The sequence below is a fragment of the Macaca nemestrina genome, chromosome 1, assembly GCF_043159975.1.
Source record: "Macaca nemestrina isolate mMacNem1 chromosome 1, mMacNem.hap1, whole genome shotgun sequence".
Taxonomy (NCBI): Eukaryota; Metazoa; Chordata; class Mammalia; order Primates; family Cercopithecidae; genus Macaca; species Macaca nemestrina.
The window spans coordinates 105,694,805-105,718,919 of NC_092125.1; the positions used below are offsets into that span (position 1 = coordinate 105,694,805).

Genomic DNA, 24,115 nt, shown 5'->3' on the forward strand with positions numbered 1-24,115 from the left:
CTGTTGTGTCTTTTTTTGACATTTTGTGACACTACCATTACTTAGCCTCCCTTTAGTATTTCTCTTACCTGTTAAGGTACTTTACTATAGTGTCACAGTTTCTTTTCTTTTTTTCTTTTTGTTTTTCTGAGATAGAGTTTTGCACTTGTTGCCCAGGCTGGAGTGTAATGGCGCGATCTCGGCTCACTGCAACCTCCGCCTCCCAGGTTCAAACGATTCTCTTGCCTAAGCCTCCAGAGTAGCTGGGCTTACAGGCACGTGCCACCACTCCCAGCCAATTTTGTATTTTTAGTAGAGACAGTGTTTCACCACATTGGCCAGGCTGGTCTTGAACTCCTGATGTCAGGTGATCCACCCACCTTGGCCTTCCAAAGTGCTAGGATTACAGGTGTGAGGCACTGCGCCCGACCTAGTGTCACAGTTTCTAATGTGTCCAAAAATAATTTATTACATTATGTTATTATTTGTAAACTTTATTTCACCAGTCAAGTTTTACATTTTCACTTAAATTTCATTTTCTTCCGATTGTAATTGAATGTAATGTGCGTTTTCACAGGTAGAGGGTGGCAGTGGCAACTTCACCTGGACTTCTTCTAATGAAACAGTGGTCATAGTAACCACTAAAGGAGTAGTGACTGCAGGTCAGGTCAGGGGGAATAGTACTGTTTTGGCCCGAGATGTACAAAATCCCTTTCGATATGGAGAAATTAAGGTAAACGACTCTCCAGATAGTCTTCTTCTTATCCCTACAACACTACTGTCTAAATTTAAGTAATTAACACATTTTAAAAAAATAGCCCAACATGGCTATTTAAAAATATTACTCACATTCAGTCTAGAAATACTTTTTTTTTTGGAGACAGAGTCTGTCTCTGTTTCCTAGGCTGCAGTGCAGTGGCAAGATCTCAGCTCACTCACTGCAGCCTCTGCCTCCCAGGTTCAAGTAATTCTCCTGCCTCAGCCTCCTGAGTAGCTGGGATTACAGGTGCCCACTACCACACCTGGCTAATTTTTGTATTTTTAGCAGAGGTGGGGTTTCTCCATGTTGGCCAGGCTGGTCTTGAATTCCTGACCTCAGGTGATCTGCCTGCCTTGGCCTCCCAAAGTGCTGGGATTACAGGCGTGAGCCACTGCACCCAGCCAGAAATACATATGTTTAAAATATTTCTGTAACTAGGTTGAATCTTGTTTCACTTAATAGTCACTTGTTTAACATCTATATTTGTTTCCTCATAGGGTGATGTTAGTATCCACCTCAAAGGTTATTATCAGAATTACTGAAAAATGTTTTTAACTGGAGAATTTTGGCAAAAAAATGATGAAATGCATTCTGTATTTATTATACTAATTATAAAAACACATGTAAAACTGAAAATAGTAATAGGTAACATTTTGAGCATTTGTTACAGTGCTCTACATGTTCAGAGAAACTTCCCTTGTAATGAACTATAGAAATGATCACTGGAAGTATAGTATTTGTTGTCAAGATTAAATGAGATCGTGTTTACTCCAGTGCTTAGCATATATTTAATATTTAACGTTAACTTTTTTGTTATAGTTATACATATGATTTTTAAATGGTCTTTATAGTAACTTTATCGCTAGTGTCATATTTCGGTTTGTCAATCTGTTTCTAAAAGATCGAAAACTCTTTTTTAGTATATTATGTAACCATTTTCCTATTTTTCTCCTTTATTTTTTCTTTTTTTGAGACTGAGTCTTGCTCTGTTGCCCAGGCTGGAGGGCAATGGCATGATCATAGCTACTGCAGCCTCAAACTCCTAGACTCAAGCAGTCCTCCCGCCTTGGCCTCCCAGGTAGCTAGGACTACAGATATGCACCACCCCAAACAGTTAATGTATTATTTTTATAGAGACAGGGTCTCACTGTGTTGCCCAAGCTGGTCCCAAATTCCTGGCCTCAAGTGATCCTCCTGCCTTGGCCTTCCAAAGTGCAAGGATTACAGGTGTGAGCCACTGTACCTAGCCCCATTTTTTTTTTTTTTCTTGAAATGGAGTCTCACTCTGTCACCCAGGCTGGAGTGCAGTGGCATGATCTCAGCTCACTGCAACCTCTGCCTTTCAGGTTCAAGCAATTCTCCTGCCTCAGCCTCCTGAGTAGCAGGGACTACAGGTACCCGCCACCACACCCAACTAATTTTTTTTTTTTTTTGAGATGGAGTCTCGCACTGTTGCCCAGGCTGGAGTGCAGTGGCACGATCTCGGCTCACTGCAAGCTCTGCCTCCTGGGTTCACGCCATTCTCCTGCCTCAGCCTCCCAAGTTACTGGGACTACAGGCGCCCGCCACCATGCCCGGCCAATTTTTTGTATTTTTAGTAGAGATGGGGTTTCACCGTGCTAGCCAGGCTGGTCTCGATCTCCTGACCTCATGATCCACCCGCCTCGGCCTCCCAAAGTGCTGAGATTACAGGCGTGAGCCACTGCACCCGGCCTAATTTTTTGTATTTTCAGTAGAGACAGGGTTTCACCATTATGGCCAGGCTGGTCTCGAACTCCTGACCTCAAGTGATCCGCCCACCTCAGCCTTCCAAAGTGGTGGGATTACAGGCATGAGCCACATCGCCCAGCCCCAGCCCCATTTTTAATATATGTTGCTGTTCTCTATAGGACTTAACAGTTTGTCATCACTCAGTGAACATTTATTATCTCGTAGGTATTATTGGACATCCAGAGATACATAACACATGATCCCTATCTTAAAGTATTTAAAGTCTAACTAGGAAGATATATTGACATGAAAAAAGTTAAATAACATTTTAAGAAAATGATATGTGAGATATTTTAAAGCCCTGAGAACTACTTGGGTTGTACAGTAAGTGCTATTAGTAAAAGAGAAATCCGTGTGTATGGGACTCTCAGAGACTATTGTGAAAGAGGTGGGACCTTGAACAAGACTTTTGGAGGATGGAATAAAAGTAAGGCCCAAGGGTCAAATTTAGAGTTCTTCCTTATTTGGTAAATAAATTTTTATCAGAATACAGCTACTCCCATTCATTTACATATTGTCTGGGACTGCTTTCAAGCCACAGCTGCTGAGTTAGTAGTTACCACGGAGACTGTGTAGCCTGAATAAGTCTGAAATGTTTACTATCTAGCTCTTTACAGAAAGGTTTGCCAATCCTTGCTGTAGACAATGGGGAACCAACACAGGCTTTTAACAGGTCAATGGTATGGTAAGGTCTCTGTTCTGAAAGATACCTAATTATTTTTATAGTCAGGCAATAACAACCATGATACTAAAAAACAAAAGATACTTGCTGGTGCTATAGACTAGTAGATTAGAATGGATTGAAGGGAGAAAGTGAAGACAAAAACTTCAGTTAAGCTTGAACCGGTGAAATGGTATTGAGAATAGCCGGAAATGGACAAAATGAGAATCTTTTTCTTTTTTTTTTTTTTGAGACGGAGTCTCGCTGTGTCTCCCAGGCTGGAGTGCAGTGGCGTGATCTCGGCTCACTGCAAGCTCCGCCTCCCGGGTTCACGCCATTCTCCCGCCTCAGCCTCCCAAGTAGCTGGGACTACAGGCGCCCGCCACCACGCCCGGCTAGTTTTTTGTATTTTTAGTAGAGACGGGGTTTCACCATGTTAGCCAGGATAAAATGAGAATCTTTTTCAACAGGTAAACTCAACCAGATTTGATGCCTACTTGAGCAGGGGAGAGTGAAACATTTAAAGCCACAGAGATGATGTGGAGGTTTCTCACTTTGCCAGCGGGGTGGATAGAAAATGCAAGAGGCTAGGAGTGGTGGCTCACACCTGTAATCCCAACACCTTTGGGAGGCCAAGGCAGGAGGATGGCTTGAAGCCAGGAGTTTGAGACCAGCCTGGACAACAAAGCAAGACCCCCATCTCTTAAAAAAAATAAATAACCAGGCGTAGTGGCACGTGCCTGTAGTCCTAGCTACTGAGACAGGAGGATCACTTGAGGCCAGGAGTTTGAGGTTGCAGTGAACTATGATCACACCTCTGCACTCTAGCCTAGGTAAGAGTGAGACCCTGTCTTTAAAAAAAGAAAAGAGGCCGGGTGTGGTGGCTCACGCCTGTAATCCCAGCACTTTGGGAGGCCGAGGCGGGCGGATCACGAGGTCAGGAGATCGAGACCATCCTGGCTAACATGGTGAAACCCCGTCTCTACTAAAAATACAAAAAATTAGCCAGGCGTGGTGGCAGGCGCCTGTAGTCCCAGCTACTTGGAGGCTGAGGCAGGAGAATGGCGTGAAGCCAGGAGGCGGAGCTTGCAGTGAGCTGAGATCGCCCCAATGCACTCCAGCCTGGGTGACAGAGTGAGACTCCGTCTCAAAAAAAAAAAAAAAAAAGAAAAGAAAAGTGAAAAAAGAAAAGAAAATCAAAAAAATGGAAAAGATGATGAATTTAGTTTTGGATACATTTAGTGTAATTCACCTATGGAGCATCCAAGTGGATGCTTTTAATTGGAAATAGGGGTCTGAAGTTCAACCGAAAGATTAGGGCTGGAGAGTTTGCATATGGTTAGTCACTGAAGCTTTGGGACTGGGTAAGGTTTCCCAGGAAGAACATATGGATCCTGTGTAACGTGAATATCACTTTAAGAAACATAGGCAGAGGAAGAGGAACTAGCAGAAGAAACACAGAAAGTGGCAAAAATGACAAAATAAAAGATATTTTATTTTATTTATTAATTTTTGAGATGGGATTTCTCTTGCCCAGGCTCAGTGCAGTGGCACGATCGTGGCCTACTCCAGCCTTGACCTCAAGCAATCCTCCCACCTCAGCCTTCCAAGTAGCTGGGACTACAGGCATGTACCACTATGCCTGGCTAATTTTTTTTTTTTTTTTTTTGAGACGGAGTCTTGGTCTGTTGCCCAGGCTGGAGTGCAGTGGTGCGATCTCGGCTCATTGCAACCTCCGCCTCCCGAGTTCAAGCAATTCTCCTGCCTCAGCCTCCCCAGTTGCTGGGATTATAGGTGCCTGCCACCATGCCCAGGTAATTTTTGTACTTTTAGTAGAGACGGGGTTTCACCATATTAGCCAGGGTGATCTTGAACTCCTGATCTCAGGTGATCCACCCGCCTCGGTCTCCCAAAGTGCTGGGATTACAGGTGTGAACCACCACACCCGGTCTAATTTTTTATTTTTGTTTTTGTAGAGATAGGGTCTCACTATGTTGCCCAGGCTGGTCTCAAATTCCAGGACTCAAGGGATCCTCCTGCCTTGGCCTCCCAAAGTGCTGGGATTACAGGCATGAGCCACCACACCCAACCAAAACATATTTTTAAAAGATATCAAGAAAGAGGAAGTGCTCTAAGTGAAAGGTCGGCAAACTTTTTCTGTAAAGGGCCAAATAGTAAATACATTAGTCTTGTTTTTTTTTTTTTTTGTCGTCGTCGTTTTTGAGATGGAGTCTGTCGCCCAGGCTGGAGTGCAGTGGCACCATCTTGGCTCACTGCAAACTCCACCTCCCGGGTTCAATGGCGCCAACTTGGCCAACTGCAAGCTCTGCCTTCAGGGTTCACGCCATTCTCCTGCCTCAGCCTCCTGAGCCGCTGAGACTACAGGCACCTGCCACCATGCCCCACTAATTTTTTTGTATTTTTAGTAGGGATGGGGTTTCAGTGTTACCCAGGATGGTCTGGATCTCCTGACCTCCTGATCCGCCTGCCTTGGCCTCCCAAAGTGCTGGGATTACAGGTGTGAGCCACCGTGCCCAGCCTCTTTTTTTTTTTTTTTTTGACATGGAGTTTTGCTCTGTTGTCCAGGCTGGAGTGCAGTGGTGAGATCTCAGCTCACTGCAACCTCCACCTCCCAGGTTCAAGCGATTCTTCTGCTTCAGCCTCCTGAGTAGCTAGGCACGTGCCACCATGCCTGGCTAATTTTTACAGGCACGTGCCACCATGCCTGGCTAATTTTTGTATTTTTAGTAGAGACGGGGTTTCACCATATTGGCCAGGCTGGTCTCGAACTCCTGACCTCGTGGTCTGCCTGCCTCGGCCTCCCAAAGTGCTGGGATTACAGGCGTGAGCCACCACGCCCGGCCTAATACATTAGTCTTTACAGGCCACATATAGTCACTATCTCATATTATTTTTTGTGGTGGTGGTTGTTTTATTTTACAACTTTTAAAAATGTAAAAACTGTTCTTAGCTCATTGTACAAAAACAGGTTGTACACAGGCCATAGTTTGCCAGACCCCTCCTATATAGAGTTAGATGCTTTAAAGAGATCAATAAATTTAAAAATGTAGAGTGACATGTTTAGCACCTTGTGTGTGTGTATATAGAAGAGACCTGTATCATTACATTATGTATAATAGTGAATAACATATATATAATGTGTTTATATATGTTCATGTGTATGTAAATATTTAAGGAATGATTTCTTCTAAGTCTTTTTCTTAACATTTTAAAATTATATATATATATATATATATTTTTTTTTTTAAGACAGGGTTTCTCTCCCATCATCCAGGCTGGAGTGCAGTGGTACACTCTCAGCTCATTACAACCTCCATTTCCTGGGCTCAAGCAATCCTCCTGCCTCAGCCTCCCAAGTAGCTGAGACTACAGGTGTGCACCACCATGCCCAGCTAATTTTTGTATTTTTAATAGAGACAGGGTTTTACCATGTTGGCCAGGCTGGCCTCGCACTCCTGACCTCAGGTGATCCACCTGCTTCGATCCCCCAAAGTGCTGGGATTATAGCCATGAGCCACTGTGCCTGGCCTTTTTTGTTTTTTTTTTTTTTTTTTTTCAGACAGGGTCTCACTCTGTTGCCCATGCTGGAGTGCAGTGGTGCAACCTCAGCTCACTGCAACCTCTGCCTCCCGGTCTCATCCGATCCTCCCACCTGAGCTTTTCAAGTAGCTGGGACTACAGATGTATACCACCACACTCAGCTAATTTTTAAACTTTTTTTAGAGACAGGGTCTCCCTATATTGCCCAGGCTGGTATTGAACTCCTGGGCTCAAGCAATCTTCCTGCCTTGGCCTCCCAAAGTGCTGTAATTTTTAATCTTTAGGTGTACATGGTAGGTGTTTATATTTATGAGATACATGAGATATTTTGATATAGTCATACAATGCATAATAGTCACATCAGGGTAAACAGAGTATCCATCACATCACCTCAAGAATTTATCCTTTCTTTGTTACAAACATTCCAGTTATACTCTTATAGTTATTTTAGCAATTTTTTTTGGAGACAAGTTCTTGCTCTGTCACCCAGGCTTGAATGCAGTGGCAGGAACATGGCTCACTGCAGCCTTGGCCTCTGGGGCTCAAGCAGTCCTCCCACCTCAGCCTCCCAAAGTGTTAGGATTACAAGAGTGAGCAACCGTGTCTGGCCATTAATGATCTTTTAAAAAAATGTGTTGTTGAGGCCAGGCGCAGTGACTCACGCCTGTAATCCCAGCACTTTGAGAGACCGAGGCAGGCGGATCACAAGGTCAAGAGATCGAGACCATCCTGGCCAACATGGTGAAACTCCTTCTCTACTAAAAATACAAAACATTAGTCGGGTGTGGTGGTGCGCACCTGTAGTCTCAGCTACTCCGGAGGTTGAGGCAGGAGAATTGCTTGAACCTGGGAGTCAGAGGTGGCAGTGAGCTGAGGTCGCGCCATTGCACTCCAGCCTGGGCAAGAGAGTGAGACTCCGTCTGAAAAAACAAAACAAAACAAAAAATACCGTGTTGTTGAGTTTGGTTTGCTAATATTTTGTGAAGAGTTTTTCTATCAATATTCATCAGGGATATTGGCCTGTAGTTTTTTTTGTTTGTTTGTTTTTTGATGTCTTTGTCTGGTGTTTGTATCAGGGTAATACTGGCCTCATAGAATGAGTTTGGAAGTATTCTCTTCTCCTCTATTTTTCAAAATACTTTGAGTAGGATTAGAATTAGTTCTTCTTTAAATGTTTGGTAAAATTTAGCCGTGAATTCATCAAGTCCTGGGCTTTGCTTTGCTGGGAGACTTTTATTACAGCTTCGATCTCATTACTTGTTATTAGTCTTTTCAGGCTTTGGATTTCTTCATAGTTCAATCTTGGTAGGTTGTGTATGTCTAGGAATTTATCCATTTCTTCTAGGTTTTCCAATTTATTGGCGTATAATTGCTCATAGTAGCCCCTAATGATCCTTTGAATTTCTGTGGTATTGGTTGTAATATCTGCTTTTTATCTCAGATTTTACTTTTATTATTTATTATTTGCTTATTTTATTTATTTATCTAATTTTTGAGACTGAGTCTCACTCTATCGCCCAGGCTGGAATGCAGTGGTGCAATCTCGGCTCACTGCAACCTCTGCCTCCCGGGTTCAAGTGATTCTTATACCTCAGCCTCCTGAGTAGCTGGGATTGTAGATGCCTGCCACCACACCTGGCTACTTTTTGTATTTTGAATAGAGATGGGTTTTCACCATGTTGGCCAGGCTAGTCTCAAACTCCTAACCTCAGGTGATCTCTCGGCCTCAGCCTCTCAAAGTGCTGGGATTACAGGCATGAGCCACCACACCCAGCCAGATTTTACTTATTTGAGTCATCTTTTTTTTTTTTTTTTTTTTTTTGGTCTGGCTAAAGGTTTGTCGATTTTGTTTATCTTTGCAAAAAACCAACTCTTCATTTTGTTGATCTTTTGTATTTTTTAAAATTTCATGTATTTCTGCTCTGATCTTTATTATTTCTTCTACTAATTTTGGCTTTGGTTTGCTCTTGCTTTTGTAGTTGGTTTTTTTTTTTTTTCCAGGCAAGGTCTTGCTCTTTTGCCCAGGCTAGAGTGCAGTGGCGAGATCACAGCTCACTGCAGCCACTACCTCCTAGGCCCAAGTGATCTTCCCGCCTCAGCCTCCCAAGTAGCTGGGAATACAGGTGAACACCACCATGCCCCCCTAATTTTTGTGTTTTTTGTAGAGACAAGGTTTCACCATATTGTTCAGGCAGATCTTGAACTCCTGGGCTCAAGCAATCCACCTGCCTCAGCCTCCAAAAGTATTGGGATTATAGGCATGAACCACTGTGTCCAGCCAACTTTTCCAGTTCTTCAAGATACTTTGCCCAGGTGCGGTGGCTCACACCTGTAATCCCAGCACCTTGGGAGGCCAAGGCAGGTGGATCACAAGGTCAAGAGATTGAGACCATCCTGACCAACATGGTGAAACCTTGTTTCTACTAAAAATACAAAAATTAGCCAGGCATGGTGGCGCGCGCCTGTAATCCCAGCTACTCAGGAGGCTGAGGCAGGAGAATTGCTTGAACCCAGGGGGCGGAGGTTGCAGTGAGCTGAGATTGCACCACAGCACTCCGGCCTGGCAATAGAACAAGACCGTGTCAAAAAAAAGAAAAAGAAAAAGAAACAACAACAACAACAACAACAACATTAGGTTATTTTTTTCAAGTTTTTCTACTTTTTTTTTTTTTGAGACAGAGTTTTGCTTGTTTCCCAGGCTGGAGTACAGTGGTGTGATCTCGGCTCATTGCAACCTCTGCCTCCTGGGTTCAAGTGATTCTCCAGCCTCAGCCTCCTGAGTAACTGGGATTACAGGTGCGCGCTTCCACGCCCTGCTAATTTTTTGTATTTTTGTTAGAGACAGGGTTTCATCATGTTGGCCAGGCTGGTCTGAAACTCCTGACCTCAGGTGATCCACCTGCCTCGGCCTCCCAAGGTGCAGGGATTACCGGTGTGAGCTACCGTGCCCAGCCTCTACTTTTTTGATGTAGGCATTCATTACTATAAACTTTCCTCTTAGTACTGCTTTCACTGTATTTCATAGGTTTTGTTATGTTGTGTTTTCATTTTCATTTTTTAAAGAAATTTTAAAATCTCCTTAATTTCTTCATTGATATGCTAGTCATTCAGAAGCAAGTTGTTTAATTTCCATGTGTTTGTATAGTTTCCAAAATTCCTCTTGTTACTGATTTCTAGTTTTAGTCCACTAAGTCAGAGAGGATATTTGACATAGTTTCAATTTTTTTGAATTTTTGAAGAATTGTTTTGTGGTCTAACGTAGTCTATTCTTGAATATGATCAAGAATACTCATTCTTGCTGAGGAGATGAATGTGTATTCTGCAGCCATTGAATGAAAAGTTCTGTAAATATCTATTAGATCCTTTTGGTCTACATTGTAGAGTAAGTTTGATGTTTCTTTGTTGATTATCTGTCTGGAAAATCTGTTCAATGCTGCAAGTAAGGTGTTGAAGTCTCTAGCTATTAATGTAGTGGGGTCTATTGCTCTCTTAAGCTCTAATATTTGCCTTATACATCTGGGTCCTCCAGTATTGGGTGTATATATATTTATAAATGTTATATCCTCTTGCTGAATTGACCCCTTTATCATTACATAATGGCCTTCTTTTTTCCCTTTTTATAGTTTGTCCTGAAATCTATTTTGTCTGATATAAGGATAGCTATTCTTGCTCTTTTTTGGTTTCCATTGGCATGGAATCTTTTTCCATCTCTTTATTTTCAGTCTACATGTGTCTTTATAGGGGAAGTATGTTTCTTGTAGAAAACACATCATTGGGTTTTTGTTTTTGTTTTTGTTTTTGTTTTTGAGATGCAGTTTCACTCTTGTTGCCCAGGCTGGAGTGCAATGGTGTGATCTCGGCTCACCGGAACCTCTGCCTCCCAGGTTCAAGCAATTCTCCTGCTTCAGCCTCCCGAGTAGCTGAGATTACAGGCATGTGCTACCATGCCCAGCTAATTTTGTATTTTTAGTAGAGACCGGGTTTCTCCATGTTGGTCAGGCTGGTCTTGAAATCCCAACCTCAGGGGATCCACCCGCCTTGGCCTCCCAAAGTGCTGGGATTATAGGCATGAGCCACTGCACTCAGCCTTTTAAAAAAAAATCTATTCAGTCACTCTGTCTTTTTTGATTGGAGAGTTTAGTCCATTTACATTCAACATTATTATTGATAAATAAGAACTTACTCCTGCCATTTTTAATTTGTTTTCTGGTTGTTTTGTGGTCTTCTCTTCCTTCTGTGCTTCCTTCCTGCCTTCCTTTTTGTGAAGGTGATTTTCTCCGGTGGTATGTTTTAATTTCTTGTGTTTTATTTTTGTCAGGTTACCATAAGGCTTGCAAATAAAATCTTACAACTCATTATTTTAAACTGATGATGTCTTAACACTGATTGCGTAAACAAACTAACAAATTAACAAAGAGAAAACTAGTCAAAACTCTAGGCTGGGTGCAGTGGCTCATGCCTGTAATCCCAGCACTTTGGGATGCCAAGGTGGATGGATGACCTTAGGTCACCTAAGGTCAGGAGTTTGAGACCAGCCTGGCCAACATGGTGAAACCCTGTCTCTACTAAAAATATAAAAAATAGCTGGGCATAGTGGTGCATGCCTTTGATCCCAGCTACTCATGAGGCTGAGGCAGGAGAATTGCTTGAACCTGGGAGGTGGAGGTTGCAGTGAGCTGAGATTACACCACTGCACTCCAGCTTGAGTGACAGAGCAAGACTCCATCTCAAAGCAGAAACAAAAACAAAAAGTTCTACATTTTAATTTCATTCCCTTGCTTTTTAATTTTGTGTTGTTTCTATTTATATCTTATACTGTCTATGTCTTGAATAGCTGTTGTAGTTATTCCTTTTCATAGGTTCTTTTAGTCTTTCTACTCAAGGTATCAGTAGTTTAAATCTCTCTCTTTACCTCCTCTTTAAAGCCATTAGCTCTTAGATTTGCCATTTTGTGGCCATTTTCTAGATCTTCATTCTTTTCTATTATTTTTTTCTTTACTCTCCCCTAACTGTATTTTCTTTCTTTTCTATTTTTTTGAGGCAACATCTCACTCTATCACCCAGGCTGGAGTGCAGTGGCATGATCTCCGCTCACAGCAACCTCCACCTCCTAGGTTCAAGCGATTTTCACGTCTCAGCCTCCCGAGTAGCTGTGTGCGCCACCATGCCCAGCTTATTCTTTCTATTTTTAGTAGAGACAGGCTTTCACTGTGTTGGCCAGGCTGGTCTCAAACTCCTGGCCTCAAGTAAGCCACCCACCTTGGCCTCCCAAAGTGCTGAGATTACAAGTGTGAGCCATTGCATTTGGACCATGACTATATTTTCTTTCTTTTTTTTTTTTTTTTTTGAGACAGAGTCTCGCTCTGTTGCCCAGGCTGGAGTGCAGTGGCCGGATCTAGGCTCACTGCAAGCTCCGCCTCCCGGGCTCATGCCATTCTCCTGCCTCAGCCTCCCGAGTAGCTGGGACTACAGGCGCCGAGACTATATTTTCAAATAACCTGTCCTCAAGCTCACTGATTCTTTCTTTTGCTTCATCAGTTCTGCTGTTGAGAGACTGTGATGCATTCTTTAGTATGTTAATTGAATTTTTCAGCTCCAGGATTTCTGCTTTTTAAAATTATTTCAATATCTTTGTTATATTTGGCTGATAGGATTCTGAAATCCTTCTCTTAAATTTCATTGAACTTCTGCAAAACAGCTGTTTTGAACTCTTTGTCTGTAAGGTCATATAGCTCTGTCACTCCAGGATTGGTCACTGGTGCCTTATTTAGTTCATTTGGTGAGGGCATGTTTTCCTGTGTGGTCTTGATCTTTGTGGATGTTCACTGATGTCTAGGCATTGAAAAGTTAGGTATTAATTGTAGTCTTTGAACAATGTACTTGTTTGTACCCATCCTTCTTGGGAATGCTTTCCAAGTATTCAAAGAGAATTGAGTGTTGTGATCTGTCTTTGGTCATGGAGAACATATCTGCATTGGGGGACACCCCAAGCCCAGTAACGCGGTGACTCTTGCAGACTTGTGGAGGTACTGCTTTGGTGGTCTTGGGTAAGATCTGGGAGAATTCCCTGGCTTACCAGGCAGACTCTTGTTCCTTCTCTTTCTTTTGCCCAAACAGTCTCTCTCTCTCCTTGCTAAGCTGTCTGGAGGTGGGGGTGGGGTTACACAAGCCCCTCTGTGGCCACCACCACTAGGACTGCACTGGGTCAGACCCAAAGCTAGCACAGCACTGGGTCCTGCCCAAGTCTTTCAGTGACCACTGCCTGGTTACTGCCAGTGTTCACTCAAGGCCCAAGGACTGTACAGTTAGTGGGTAGCAAATTCAGCCAGGCTTGTGGCCTTCCTTTCAGGGTGGGAAGCTCCTCACCAGCCCGGGGCAGGTCCAGAAATTCTATCCAGGAACCAGGGCCTGGAGTCAGGAACCTTAGAAATCTACCTGATGCTCTATTCTACTGAGACCAAGCTGGCACCCAAGCTGCAAGATAAAGCCCTTCTCTATTTATTTATTTATTTATTTTTCTGGAATGTAGTCTCACTCTGTCACCCAGGCTGGAGTGCAGTGGCATGATCTCAGCTCACTGCAACCTCCGCCTCCTGGTTCAAGTGATTCATTCCCCTGCCTCAGCCTCCCGAGTAGCTGGGAGTACAGGCATGCACCACCGTACCTGGGTAATTTTTGTATTTTTAGTAGGGATGGGGTTTCACCATATTGGTCAGGCTGGTCTTGAACACCTGGCCTCAAGTGATCCACCCACCTCAGCCTCCCAAAGTGTTGGGATTACAGGCGTAAGCCGCCGCACCTGGCCCCCTTCTCATTCTTGCCTCTCCTTTGTTCAAACTGAAGGAGTCTCTCCTTGTGGGCACCACTGCCCCAGACCCATGGCAAATACTGCCTGGCTACTACTAATGTTCATTCGAGGTCCAAAGACTCTTCAGTCAGCTTGTGAATGCTGCCAGGCCTGGGTCTCTCCCTTCAGTGAAGTGGACTCCCCTCTGGCCTAGGGCAAGTCCAAAAATGCCATCCAGGAGCCAAGACCTGAAACTGGGGACTCCTGAAGCCCACTTGGTGCTCTACCTCACTATGGTTGAGCTGGTACCCAAGACAAAGTCCCCTTTACTTTTCCATTTCCTTTTCTTAAGCAGAAGAAGTCTCTGCTCATGGTCATCACAGCTGGGAATGTAGTGGGTCACACCTGAAGCCAGCATGGCACTGGGTGTCACCTAAGGCCTGCATCAAATACTACCTGGCAGCCACCAAATGTTTAATCAAGGCCCAAGGGCTATTTTTTTTTTTTTTAACGGATTTTTGCTCTGTTGCCCAGGCTGGAGTGCAGTGGTGTGATCTAGGCTCACTGCAACCTCCACCTCCCGGGTTCAAGTGATTCTCATGCCTCAGCCTCCTGACAGCTGGCATTACAGGCGCCTGCCACCATGCCCAGCTAATTTTTGTATTTTTAGTAGAGACAGGGTTTTGCCATGTTGGCCAGGCTGGTTTTGAACTCCTGACCTCAGGTGATTCGTCCACCTTGGCCTCCCAAAGTGCTGGGATTACGTGCATGAGCCACCGCACCCAGCCAAGGCCCAAGGGCTCTTTAATCAGCAGATGATGAATCCTACCAGGACAGTGTCCTTCCTTTCAAGATAGCAGGTTCCCTTCTGCCCCAGGGTGTGTATAGAAATTTTTTAGGGAGTTAGTGTCTGAAATGGGGGCCTTGTGACTCTGCCTGATGCCCTGTTGTGACTGAGCTATTATCTGAGTTGCAAAACAAAGTCCTTTTTACTCTCGCCTCTCCTCAAGCAGGAAGAAGGAGTAACTCTCCCAGAGTTATGAGCTGTGCTGCCTGGGATGTGGGGAGGAGTAGTACAAGCACTCTCTTGGCCACCCCAGCAGGTATCTCACTAGGTCATATGCATCCCAGGTCCACTGGTTTCAAGCCTAGCACAGCACCAGAACTTGCCCAGGAATTGCAGTCTTTGTGGCCTAAACTGCCTTTCGAGTTTATTTAGGATCCCAGAGTGCTTTAGCCCACAGTGTCGGGGCTAGCTGGAACTCAGGTTCAGACCACTGTGATGGGCAATTCGTTCCCTTTGGCTAGCGCTGGTCTAAATGCTTCTTCCACAGGCACTGACTGAATTCTGCCCTGTGTGGCTTTCCACTGTAGTAGGCAGCACTGAGTTCCAAATCTGTGCACCTGGGGGAGTGCAGTGATTGTGGAATGCAGAGTCCTACATCCCACAATCACTGCACTCCCCCAGGTGCACAGATTCTCTCTGCACCACGTGGCTGCTGCCACTGCCTGGGAATGGAAGAGAGTGATGTTGGCAATTCTAGACTCTTTTCTTCCCTCTTCAGTGGCTCTTTCCTTGATGTGATGTTAAAACCAGGTACTGTGATTGCTCACCTGATTTTTGATTCTTATGAAGGTGCTTTCTTGTATGGATAGTCATTCAATTTGGTGTTCCTGCAGGGGGGACTGGAGGGTTCTATTTGGCCATCTTGCTTCTCCTCCTCCTAAGACTTTTTTAACATAACTTTCTTGAAAGATGAATTTTTCCCCTCCAGATACATGTCCTGAAACTGAACAAAATGGAACTGTTACCATTTCATGCTGATGTGGAGATTGGCCAGATTATAGAAATCCCCATTGCAATGTATCACATAAATAAAGAGACCAAAGAAGTCATGGCATTCACAGACTGCTCTCATTTATCCTTGGATCTGAACATGGATAAACAAGGAGTCTTTACTCTGCTCAAAGAAGGTAAAAGTAGCCTTTTTTAAACCTTCTCCATCCTTTCTCTTTATTTATTTATCTTTAACTCTGCCACTGTGACAGATTACTTTCTTTGTCTTTAAGGAAGCAATCAACAATTCAGAAACTACCAATTGTAGTCTAAATTCACATATTATTTTCCTTTATAATACTTTATTTTGTCAAATGCCTTGTAGTAAGTGTTATACTCCTCATTTTACAGATGTAGAAACACAGGCACAGAAATTGAACAACATTGTGGCTGGACAATATCAGTTTTTTGTTTTTTTATTTTTGTTTTTTGAGACAGTGTCTCGCGTTTGTCACCTAGGCTGGAGTACAGTGGCATGATCTCGGCTCACTGCAACCTCCACCTCCCGGGTTCAAGTGATTTTCCTGCCTCAGCCTCCCAAGTACGTGGGATTACAGATGCCCACCATCATGCCTGGCTAATTTTTGTATTTTTAGTAAATATGGGGTTTCGCCATGTTGGCCAGGCTGGTCTTGAACTCCTGACCTCAGGTGATCTGCCCACCTTGGCCTCCCAAAGTGCTGGGATTACAGGCATGAGCCACTGTGCCTGGCCAGTTTTTATTTATTTATTAATTTATTATTATTATTATTAGAGACAGGTTCTCACCGTGTCACCCAGGCTGGAGTGCAGTGGTGCAATCATAGAACATTGTAACCTTGAACTCCTGGGCCCAAGCTACGCTGCTCTCTCAGCCTCCCATGTAGCTTGGATTACAAGTGCAAGGTCAATATCAGATTTTAGTTCACAGTAAGGTTTTCCATTTCTAGCCTCAAGCTCTTTTCTTTTTTCTTTCCCTAATATATATATCGTATGTCTTTCTAAGAGGAATGTAGAGCCATTTAATATATGCATACATTCAATTTATTGAAAAAGGATAAAATAGCTCTTTCTAGTAAAACAGAAAATATGAATAAAGGTCAACATCCTTTCCTGCTATTGAACTTCATATTCGATCCTGATCCCCATTGCTTTTTCATCAATATAATGACAGTAGTAGCATCTAAGATTTGCTCAGCATTTACTCTTTGCCAAGCTCTGTTCTGAATAATTTTTATACCTTAACTGTTTAATTCTTACGTCTGTAAGCTTGGTATCAAATTGGACTTTTGCTTTGCCCTTGTTCATTATACTACATGCATACATATGTACATACCCTCACTCCCGGGTTCAAGTGATCTTTCCCCTCTTCTCAGAGTATTTTAATTTTTAGCCCCTTATTTCCCATGTAGGACAACAAAATCCTCCCGACTGTTCTTACCTCTGATCATCATGGTTATCAGATGGATCTTTATGAACTCAACTTTGGTCTTACTTTTTCTGCTCAAAAATCTTGAGAGACTTCTCATTGTCAGTGGAATGGAGTCAAAATCCTTTTAGTTTGATATTCAAGACCCCTCTACAATATAACCCAACCTAGTTTTCATGATTTCATACTTTTGCTTCATATATGGTTCTAGCTAAATCAACTATGTTATGTATTTATTTTTATTTATTTTTTGTTTTGTTTTGTTTTGTTTTTTGAGATGGAATCTCAGTCTGTCACTCAGGCTGGAGTGCAGTGGTGTAATCTCCGCTCACTGCAACGTCCACCTCCAAGGTTCAAGGGATTCTTGTCCCTCAGCCTCCTGAGTAGCTGGGACTATATGCACGTGCCACCACACCTGGCTAAGTTTTGAATGTTTAGTACAGACAGGGTTTCACCATGTTGGCCAGGCTGGTCTCGAACTCCTGACCTCAAGTGATCTGCCCATCTCAGCCTCCCAAAGTGCTGGGATTACAGGCATGAGCCACTATGCCTGGCTAAATCAACTACTTTAAATTCTCTAATATATATCTCTCATATTCTCATTTATATCTCATTTGTATTTCTTTGTTCATTCTGTTTTCTCAGCCTGAGATACTTTAAACTTTCCTCGATCTCTCCAGCTTGAAATAATCTTTCTATTTTCTAGACTTCTATAATACTTATCACTTTCTATTAATGTTTTAAGTGACTTATTTACATTTTCACTTTCCCCTTGAAACTATAAATGCTTCAAGTCAGGATCTTTGCTCATATATATATATTCCCACTGTACATACAACTGTGTCTTATATATGTCTCTCAATAGAAAGAACAGATATCAACTTGATATAAAGGGCTTAATTGATAATGTAAGAGATCAAGATGGGTTTTGTTTGTTTGTATGTTTGTTTATTTTTAACAGTCTTACTCTGTCACCCAGGCTGGAGTGCAATGGCATGTTTTGGCTCACTGCAACCTCCGCCTCTGGGGTTCAAGTAATTCTCCCTGCCTCAACCTCCCTAGTAGCTGGGATTACAGGCATGCGCCACCACGCCCGGCTAATTTTGTATTTTTAGTAGAGATGGGGTTTCTCCATGTTGGTCAGGCTGGTCTCGAACTCCTAAGCTCAGGTGATCCACCCACCTCGGCCTTCCAAAGTGCTGGTATTACAGGCGTGAGCCACTGTGCCTGGCCCAAGGTGGTATTTTTAATGTATTAAAATTCTTATATTTTTGTAGCTTAATTTCCTTTAAAACTAACTGGTCGTGGCTGGGTGCGGTGGCTCATGCCTGTAATCCCAGCATTTTGGGAGGCTAAGGTGGGTGGATCACAAGGTCAGGAGTTTGAGACTAGCCTGGCCAACACAGTGAAACCCTATCTCTACTAAAAATACAAAAAACTAACCAGGCATGGTGCTGGGTGCCTGTAATCCCAGCTACTTAGGAGTCTGAGGCAAGAGAATCGCTTGAAGCTGGGAGGCAGAGGTTGCAGTGAACTGAGATTGTGCCATTGCACTCCAGCCTGGGCAGCAAGAGTGAGACTCCATCTCAAAAAAAAAAAAAAGAAAACTAACTGCTTGTTACCCCACTGAAATCATATTTGTTTTGTTTTGTTTTTTTAGGTAAGGTGTTACTCTGTGGCCCAGGCTGGAGTGTAGTGGTACAATCACGACTCACTGCAGCCTCAACCTCCTGGGCTCAAGCGATCCTCCTTCCTTAGCCTCCTGGGTAACTGGGACTACAGGTGCACACCACCGTGCCTGGCTAATTTTTTAAATATTTTGTAGAGACAGGGTTTCACCATGTGTTTCAGGCTGGTCTTAAACTTCTGAGCTCAAGCAATCTGCTTGCCTCGGCCTCCCAAAGTGCTGGGATTACAAGCCTGAGCCACCACGCCCTGCCAAAAATCATGGTTTTTGATTCACAGGTATTCAAAGACCTGGACCAATGCATTGTTCCAGTACACATATCGCAGCTAAATCTCTCGGCCATACTCTGGTAACAGTAAGTGTGAGTGAATGTGACAAGTACTTGGAGAGCAGTGCTACATTTGCTGCTTATGAACCCCTAAAGGTAAGATATTTCATGGTAAGGAACTGGCATTTCTTTTAATGGACTCAACTATGTCCGCTTATGGGCTTGCTAGTTATCTGTGGTCTCTACTAAGGATCAATGACATTTATGTTCTCTTTACTTGCCACTCTTTTGTTTTTAGATCTGCAGCTGTCTCCTCAAACCTAAGTCTCCAGGGAGTTTACTGCCTCACAGGAATATCTTTAAGTTGTATCAGAAAGTTTTAGATATTTCCCTTTCTTCTTTTTTACTGAGGTATAAAATATGTACAGAAAAGTTCATAAAGTACGCTCATCTTAAGTTGTTATCTGAATTTTTACATGCACATATATCTCTGTAAATACCAAAATTAGTATATTAGCATACTCCCTTTTGAAGAACTCTGAAAGATAATTTCTGTCCTATGGAAGGAAGTCAATCATCTTTTACCCTATCTACTTACAGATTTTAAGCACAGAAGCCGTTATATTGAGCCCTAAGGACTGGTTCATTATAATGGAGATAGTATGATAAGTGGTTCTGATGGCAGCGGCAGCCTGTCTGGAGCAGCTGCTGCCCTCACGCCATCTGTAGCAGGGAGATGCAGCTGGGGCTGCACACTCCATGGAGCCGTTTGGAGCCGACACCAAGTGGGAGCCCCGGGAGCCCCACTCCTTCTGAGTTGGTGGGGCAGGAGCTCCCTGGGTGCAGCTTTGGCTGCCCAAGTCATGGCTGCGGACCCAGGCCTCCTGCTCCACTGAGCAGGCAGGAGATGCACCCCTGCCCCAGCCCCACCACCTCCTTGCCATGCAACTGCAGCCACCCAAATGGCAGCTGCAGACCCAGGCATCCTTGTACTCTTGGGGGCCCAGGAAGGCCCCTTCTGCGTGCTCCCGCTGCCTGGCTTCTCCCTGCTGTCAGCACCAACTGTGATCTCAGAACAAAGTTGGGCCAATCCTGGGTGCTGTCACAGTCTGGCCAGATGAGCACATGCTTGGGGCAATTTTGACATGGCAGGCCCCTGCTGCCTTGGCCCCCTCCAGACTTTGGGCACCAACAAGCATAGGAGGGAAGCCAAGGGAGAGCTGAGGGCAGCTCAGCACTGGCCTGCAGGTGCCCCTTGGCACCTACAGCCTGGGTGCCATGAACAGCAGTAGGAGGCAGACAGGTTCCTGGGCAGAAGGTGCAGTCCCTGGTGAGGCCCTACCTTCAGACCAGGCAGGGCCTGAACACTGGGGTCCAGGCTGCCAGTCCCGCAGACCAGAGTGGGAACTTGTGATGCCTTTTCTGGGCCCACCCGTGGCTGCCCATGGACCAATCAGTGTAGACTTCCTCCCCTTTGATGCCCATAAAAGCTCCAGGCTCAGCCAGAGCTGGGCAGATGTTGGACAACCAGCTGCAGAGAGGAGCTACCAACTCCAGGGCCTCCTCTCTTCTGAGAGTTGCAGACACTGGGATGACCAGCAGCAGAGAGGTACTGCCCACTCCAGGGCCTCCTCTGAGCTATTCTGTTACTCAGTAAATCTCTTCTTCACCTGGCTCACCCTCCACTTGTTCTGCGTACCTTATTCTTCCTGGATGCAGGACAAGAACTTGGGACCTGCCCAATGGCAGGGCTGAAAGAGCTATAACACAAACAGGGCTGAAACATGCCCCTTGCTCACCACATTGTGGGTGAAGAGAAGAACTGCGACTCTTCAGGGAGCCGAGACCTGGGAGCTCCCCAAGCCAGGGCTGTGACTCCCACTTTGGGGCCCTGTGGTTCCTGGAGTCTCCAAGCTTCCAGGCACCACTGTGTTCCCCAGTGGCATCGTGGAAGCTGCTTGCAATGCACCTGATCTAGCCACAGGCTTGCAGAGAGCCAGTGCCCATGCCAGCACCTGGAGCTACCTGTCCCACTACAGCAACTGGTGTGCCTGACTGTGTGCAGTGGCTGGACCCCATGCTCACTCACTCACACACCTGTTGCCATTCCATGCCTGGCTCACCCTTGGCAGGTGTGAGATCCAGGCTGGTAGCATGAACCAAGCACAGCCTGCCAGGCCGAGTGGATGGAACAAGCCCTGTGGGCCCAAACAAAACTTGGGCAAAAGTGCCACCAGCCACAGAGGTTTCCAGCCGGAAAAGCGACACCCCAAGGATCTTGCAACGATTCAGAATAAAAGTAGATAGAGACTGGCATGCTTTCTACATCCTATTAGATTCCAGCAGGAGCTAAAATTGGTATCTACAAGTTCTTGCTGATAGATACTGACAAATCCTGACTCAATGCCTCTTGGAATAAGGAGCATCCACAGGGAAAAATATTAACACTAATGAAAGAAGTAAAGTAAAGTAAAAGAAAAAAGATAAATTATTCATTCAAATCTCCATTTTAAGTTGGCCTCATTGTACATTGTGTAGCATATATATTAAATATAGGTTCAAGTATGTTTCACTAGTTTGCTTGGTGGGTGAGTCCTCCTTCTTGCCTCATTAAATGCAAGTGCTTGGCTGTGGCTCACTGTAAAGTTCCATTAGGTTTTTTCTCACTTTTATCATTGTCCTTAGGCTTATTTTATATGTATTGAGTGTCCACAAATAGATCTCCCCTGAATGAAAGTTGTCCTTAAAGGATAGGAAGTAAGATGATGATTTTCTTTTTTACCTAGTATATTAGTCATGTGTCTTTCCCCTTGCCTGATGAAAAAAAAATTGTTTAAAAATATGTATGTTCTACCCTTGTTATCATTACTGTGTTTCAGTACATGGTACAGTTCTCAATTTGTCCTTTTACATTATCAGCTCAATTCAGTTCGTCTGGTTATTTTTGGACTATACATCTAAGAAAAAGGAATCATTTCGGTTTTGCTTTTCCAGAAAAGCCATCTGTGAGACCTCTGTGTTTATTTTTTCTATTCATTTCTTCTGTCAAAAACTTTTTTTTTCTTTTCTTTTCTTTTCTTTTCTTTTTTTTTTTTTTTGAGACAGAGTCTCACTCTGTCACCCTGGCTGGAATGCAGTGGCGCAATCTTGGCAACCTCCACCCCCCGGGTTCAAGCGATTCTTGTGCCTCAGCCTCCTGGGTGGGTGGAATTACAGGTACGCACCATGATGCCCAGCTAATTTTTGTATTTTTAGTAGATACAGAGTTTTGCCATGATGGCCAGTCTGGTCTTGAACTCCTGGGCTCAAGTGATCCACCTGCCTTGGCCTCCCAAACTGCTGGCATTACAGGAATGAGCCACCACGCCTGGCCAAAAACTTGTATGGTACTCTGTAACATGTCTTTTTTTTTTTCTGAGATCAAGTTTTGATCTTGTTGCCTAGGCTGGAGTGCAATGGTGTGATCTTGGCTCACTGCAACCTCTGCCTCCAAGTGATTATCCTGCCTCAGCCTCCCAAATAGCTGGGATTACAAGCGTGCACCACCATGCTCGGCTAATTTTGTATTTTTAGTAGAGATGGGATTTCACCATGTTGGCCAGGCTGGTCTCAAACTCCTGACCTTAAGTGATCCACCCACCTCAGCCTCCCAAAGTGCTGGATTACAGGCATGAGCTACCGCACCTGGCCACATGTCTTTTTGCAATACTTATTGTACTCTTTACCTACTCTAAGTCTGCCTCTGCCAGATTGTGGGCTCCCCTGTGAGACAAGACTTTATTTGAATTTCTATTACTGTATCCTCATAAGTGAATATTTATTGAATTATATACACATTATTTAAGAGAATACTACCATCAGGGATAGGAATGTTCAGTTTTAATAGTACTCAATAATAAATATGACTGAACAGTTCCAGAAAAAAAGCATAGTTTGCTTACATTTTTAGAATAATTGCTTCAACTCTCTACTTAGTTTTAAAACTCTCTACTTCGTTTTAACAACTGTAGTGGGAGTTGAACAATGAGAACACATGGACACAGGGAGGGGAACATCACACACCGGGGCCTGTTGGGGGGGTGGGGGAGTCGGGGAGGGACAGCATTATGAGAAATACCTAATGTAGATGACGGGTTGATGAGTGCAGCAAACCACCATGGCACATGTATACCTATGTAACAAACCTGTACATTCTGTACTTGTATCCCAGAACTTAAAAGTATAATAAAAAAAATTAGTCACTGTTGTGGACATTGTGTGCCATACAAAAATAACCTACAATTTGAGAATACTTCATTCCCCTAATGCCAGTTTCCTCATCTATAAATGGGATACAACTCCTCTATACTGAATTGAGTAATACCTATCTTGTCTACTTCTTAGTTTATAAAGTTCTTGGAGAAATATGGTGAAGTGTATAGATGTATTATTTTTATATTTTTAGGGCAGAAGTTCTTTGATACTGTAGTAAAATATCAGTTTAAAATGCTTATGCATCTTATCTTTCATTCTCTAGCCTGAAAAAAATGCTTATGCAGTTATTTATACAATACCTTTTCTGTGCACAACATTGTACTAAATCCCAGTGAAGAAGAGAAATACGAAAACAAATTAGGTATAAGATACTGACTCCTCTTAAGGAGTTTATATAACTAGAGAAAATGACAAAAATTATTAGATTTATACATAGCATTTGACATACATATAATAACATTAGGAAATGAACAGTGTACAAATGAATGGTACAGATAAATACTGTAAGAGCTTAGAGGATGAACAAGTGGTGTGGTCTAGAATGACTGGACACAAATTAATGGATAAAGTAACCTAATAGTTAGATTCAAATGATAGGTAGGATCCAGATTAGGTTGAGAAGCATTCCAAGTGAGAGGCATGGCATACATATCTCTTAATTTGGGAATTAAGTTTAACGTCATTTGCAGCATATTCAGATAACTAGTGTTTCACTTTAGAAAATGATTGAATTCCCTAACCTGTCAGGGATTAATTTCTTTAAATATCTTCAGGCTCTAAATCCTGTGGAAGTGGCATTGGTGACATGGCAGTCTGTGAAGGAAATGGTATTTGAAGGGGGTCCTCGTCCATGGATCTTGGAGCCCTCCCGATTTTTTTTGGAATTGAGTGCAGAGAAGACAGAGAAGATTGGAATAGCACAAGTGTGGCTGCCATCTAAGAGAAAACAGAACCAGTACATCTACCGGATCCAATGCCTGGATTTAGGGGAACAAGTAGGAAAACAGTTTTTTATAACATTTTCTTTAGTATAGTACTCCTTTGTACTTCCAGCCATTCCTTTTTAGATTCCACTGAATTTAGTTTATGGACTAAACAGAAAAATTCTAATTATTGATCAAAGGATTGTTTTTTCTAAAACCT

The 24,115-nt window shown here is 43.5% G+C and overlaps 1 protein-coding gene across 9 annotated transcripts in view; it reads left to right on the top strand.

The window, feature by feature from the left end:
* LOC105498255 (nucleoporin 210 like) overlaps window positions 1–24,115 on the top strand; it is a 163,044-nt gene that overhangs the window by 33,744 nt on the left and 105,185 nt on the right. For all 9 annotated transcript variants that reach the window (XM_071084919.1, XM_071084928.1, XM_071084909.1 and 6 more), the window contains 4 exons: window positions 557–712; window positions 15,294–15,492; window positions 18,729–18,874; window positions 23,746–23,967. In XM_071084919.1, coding sequence (XP_070941020.1) covers window positions 557–712; window positions 15,294–15,492; window positions 18,729–18,874; window positions 23,746–23,967 — 723 coding nt within the window. The remainder of the gene's footprint in view (window positions 1–556; window positions 713–15,293; window positions 15,493–18,728; window positions 18,875–23,745; window positions 23,968–24,115) is intronic.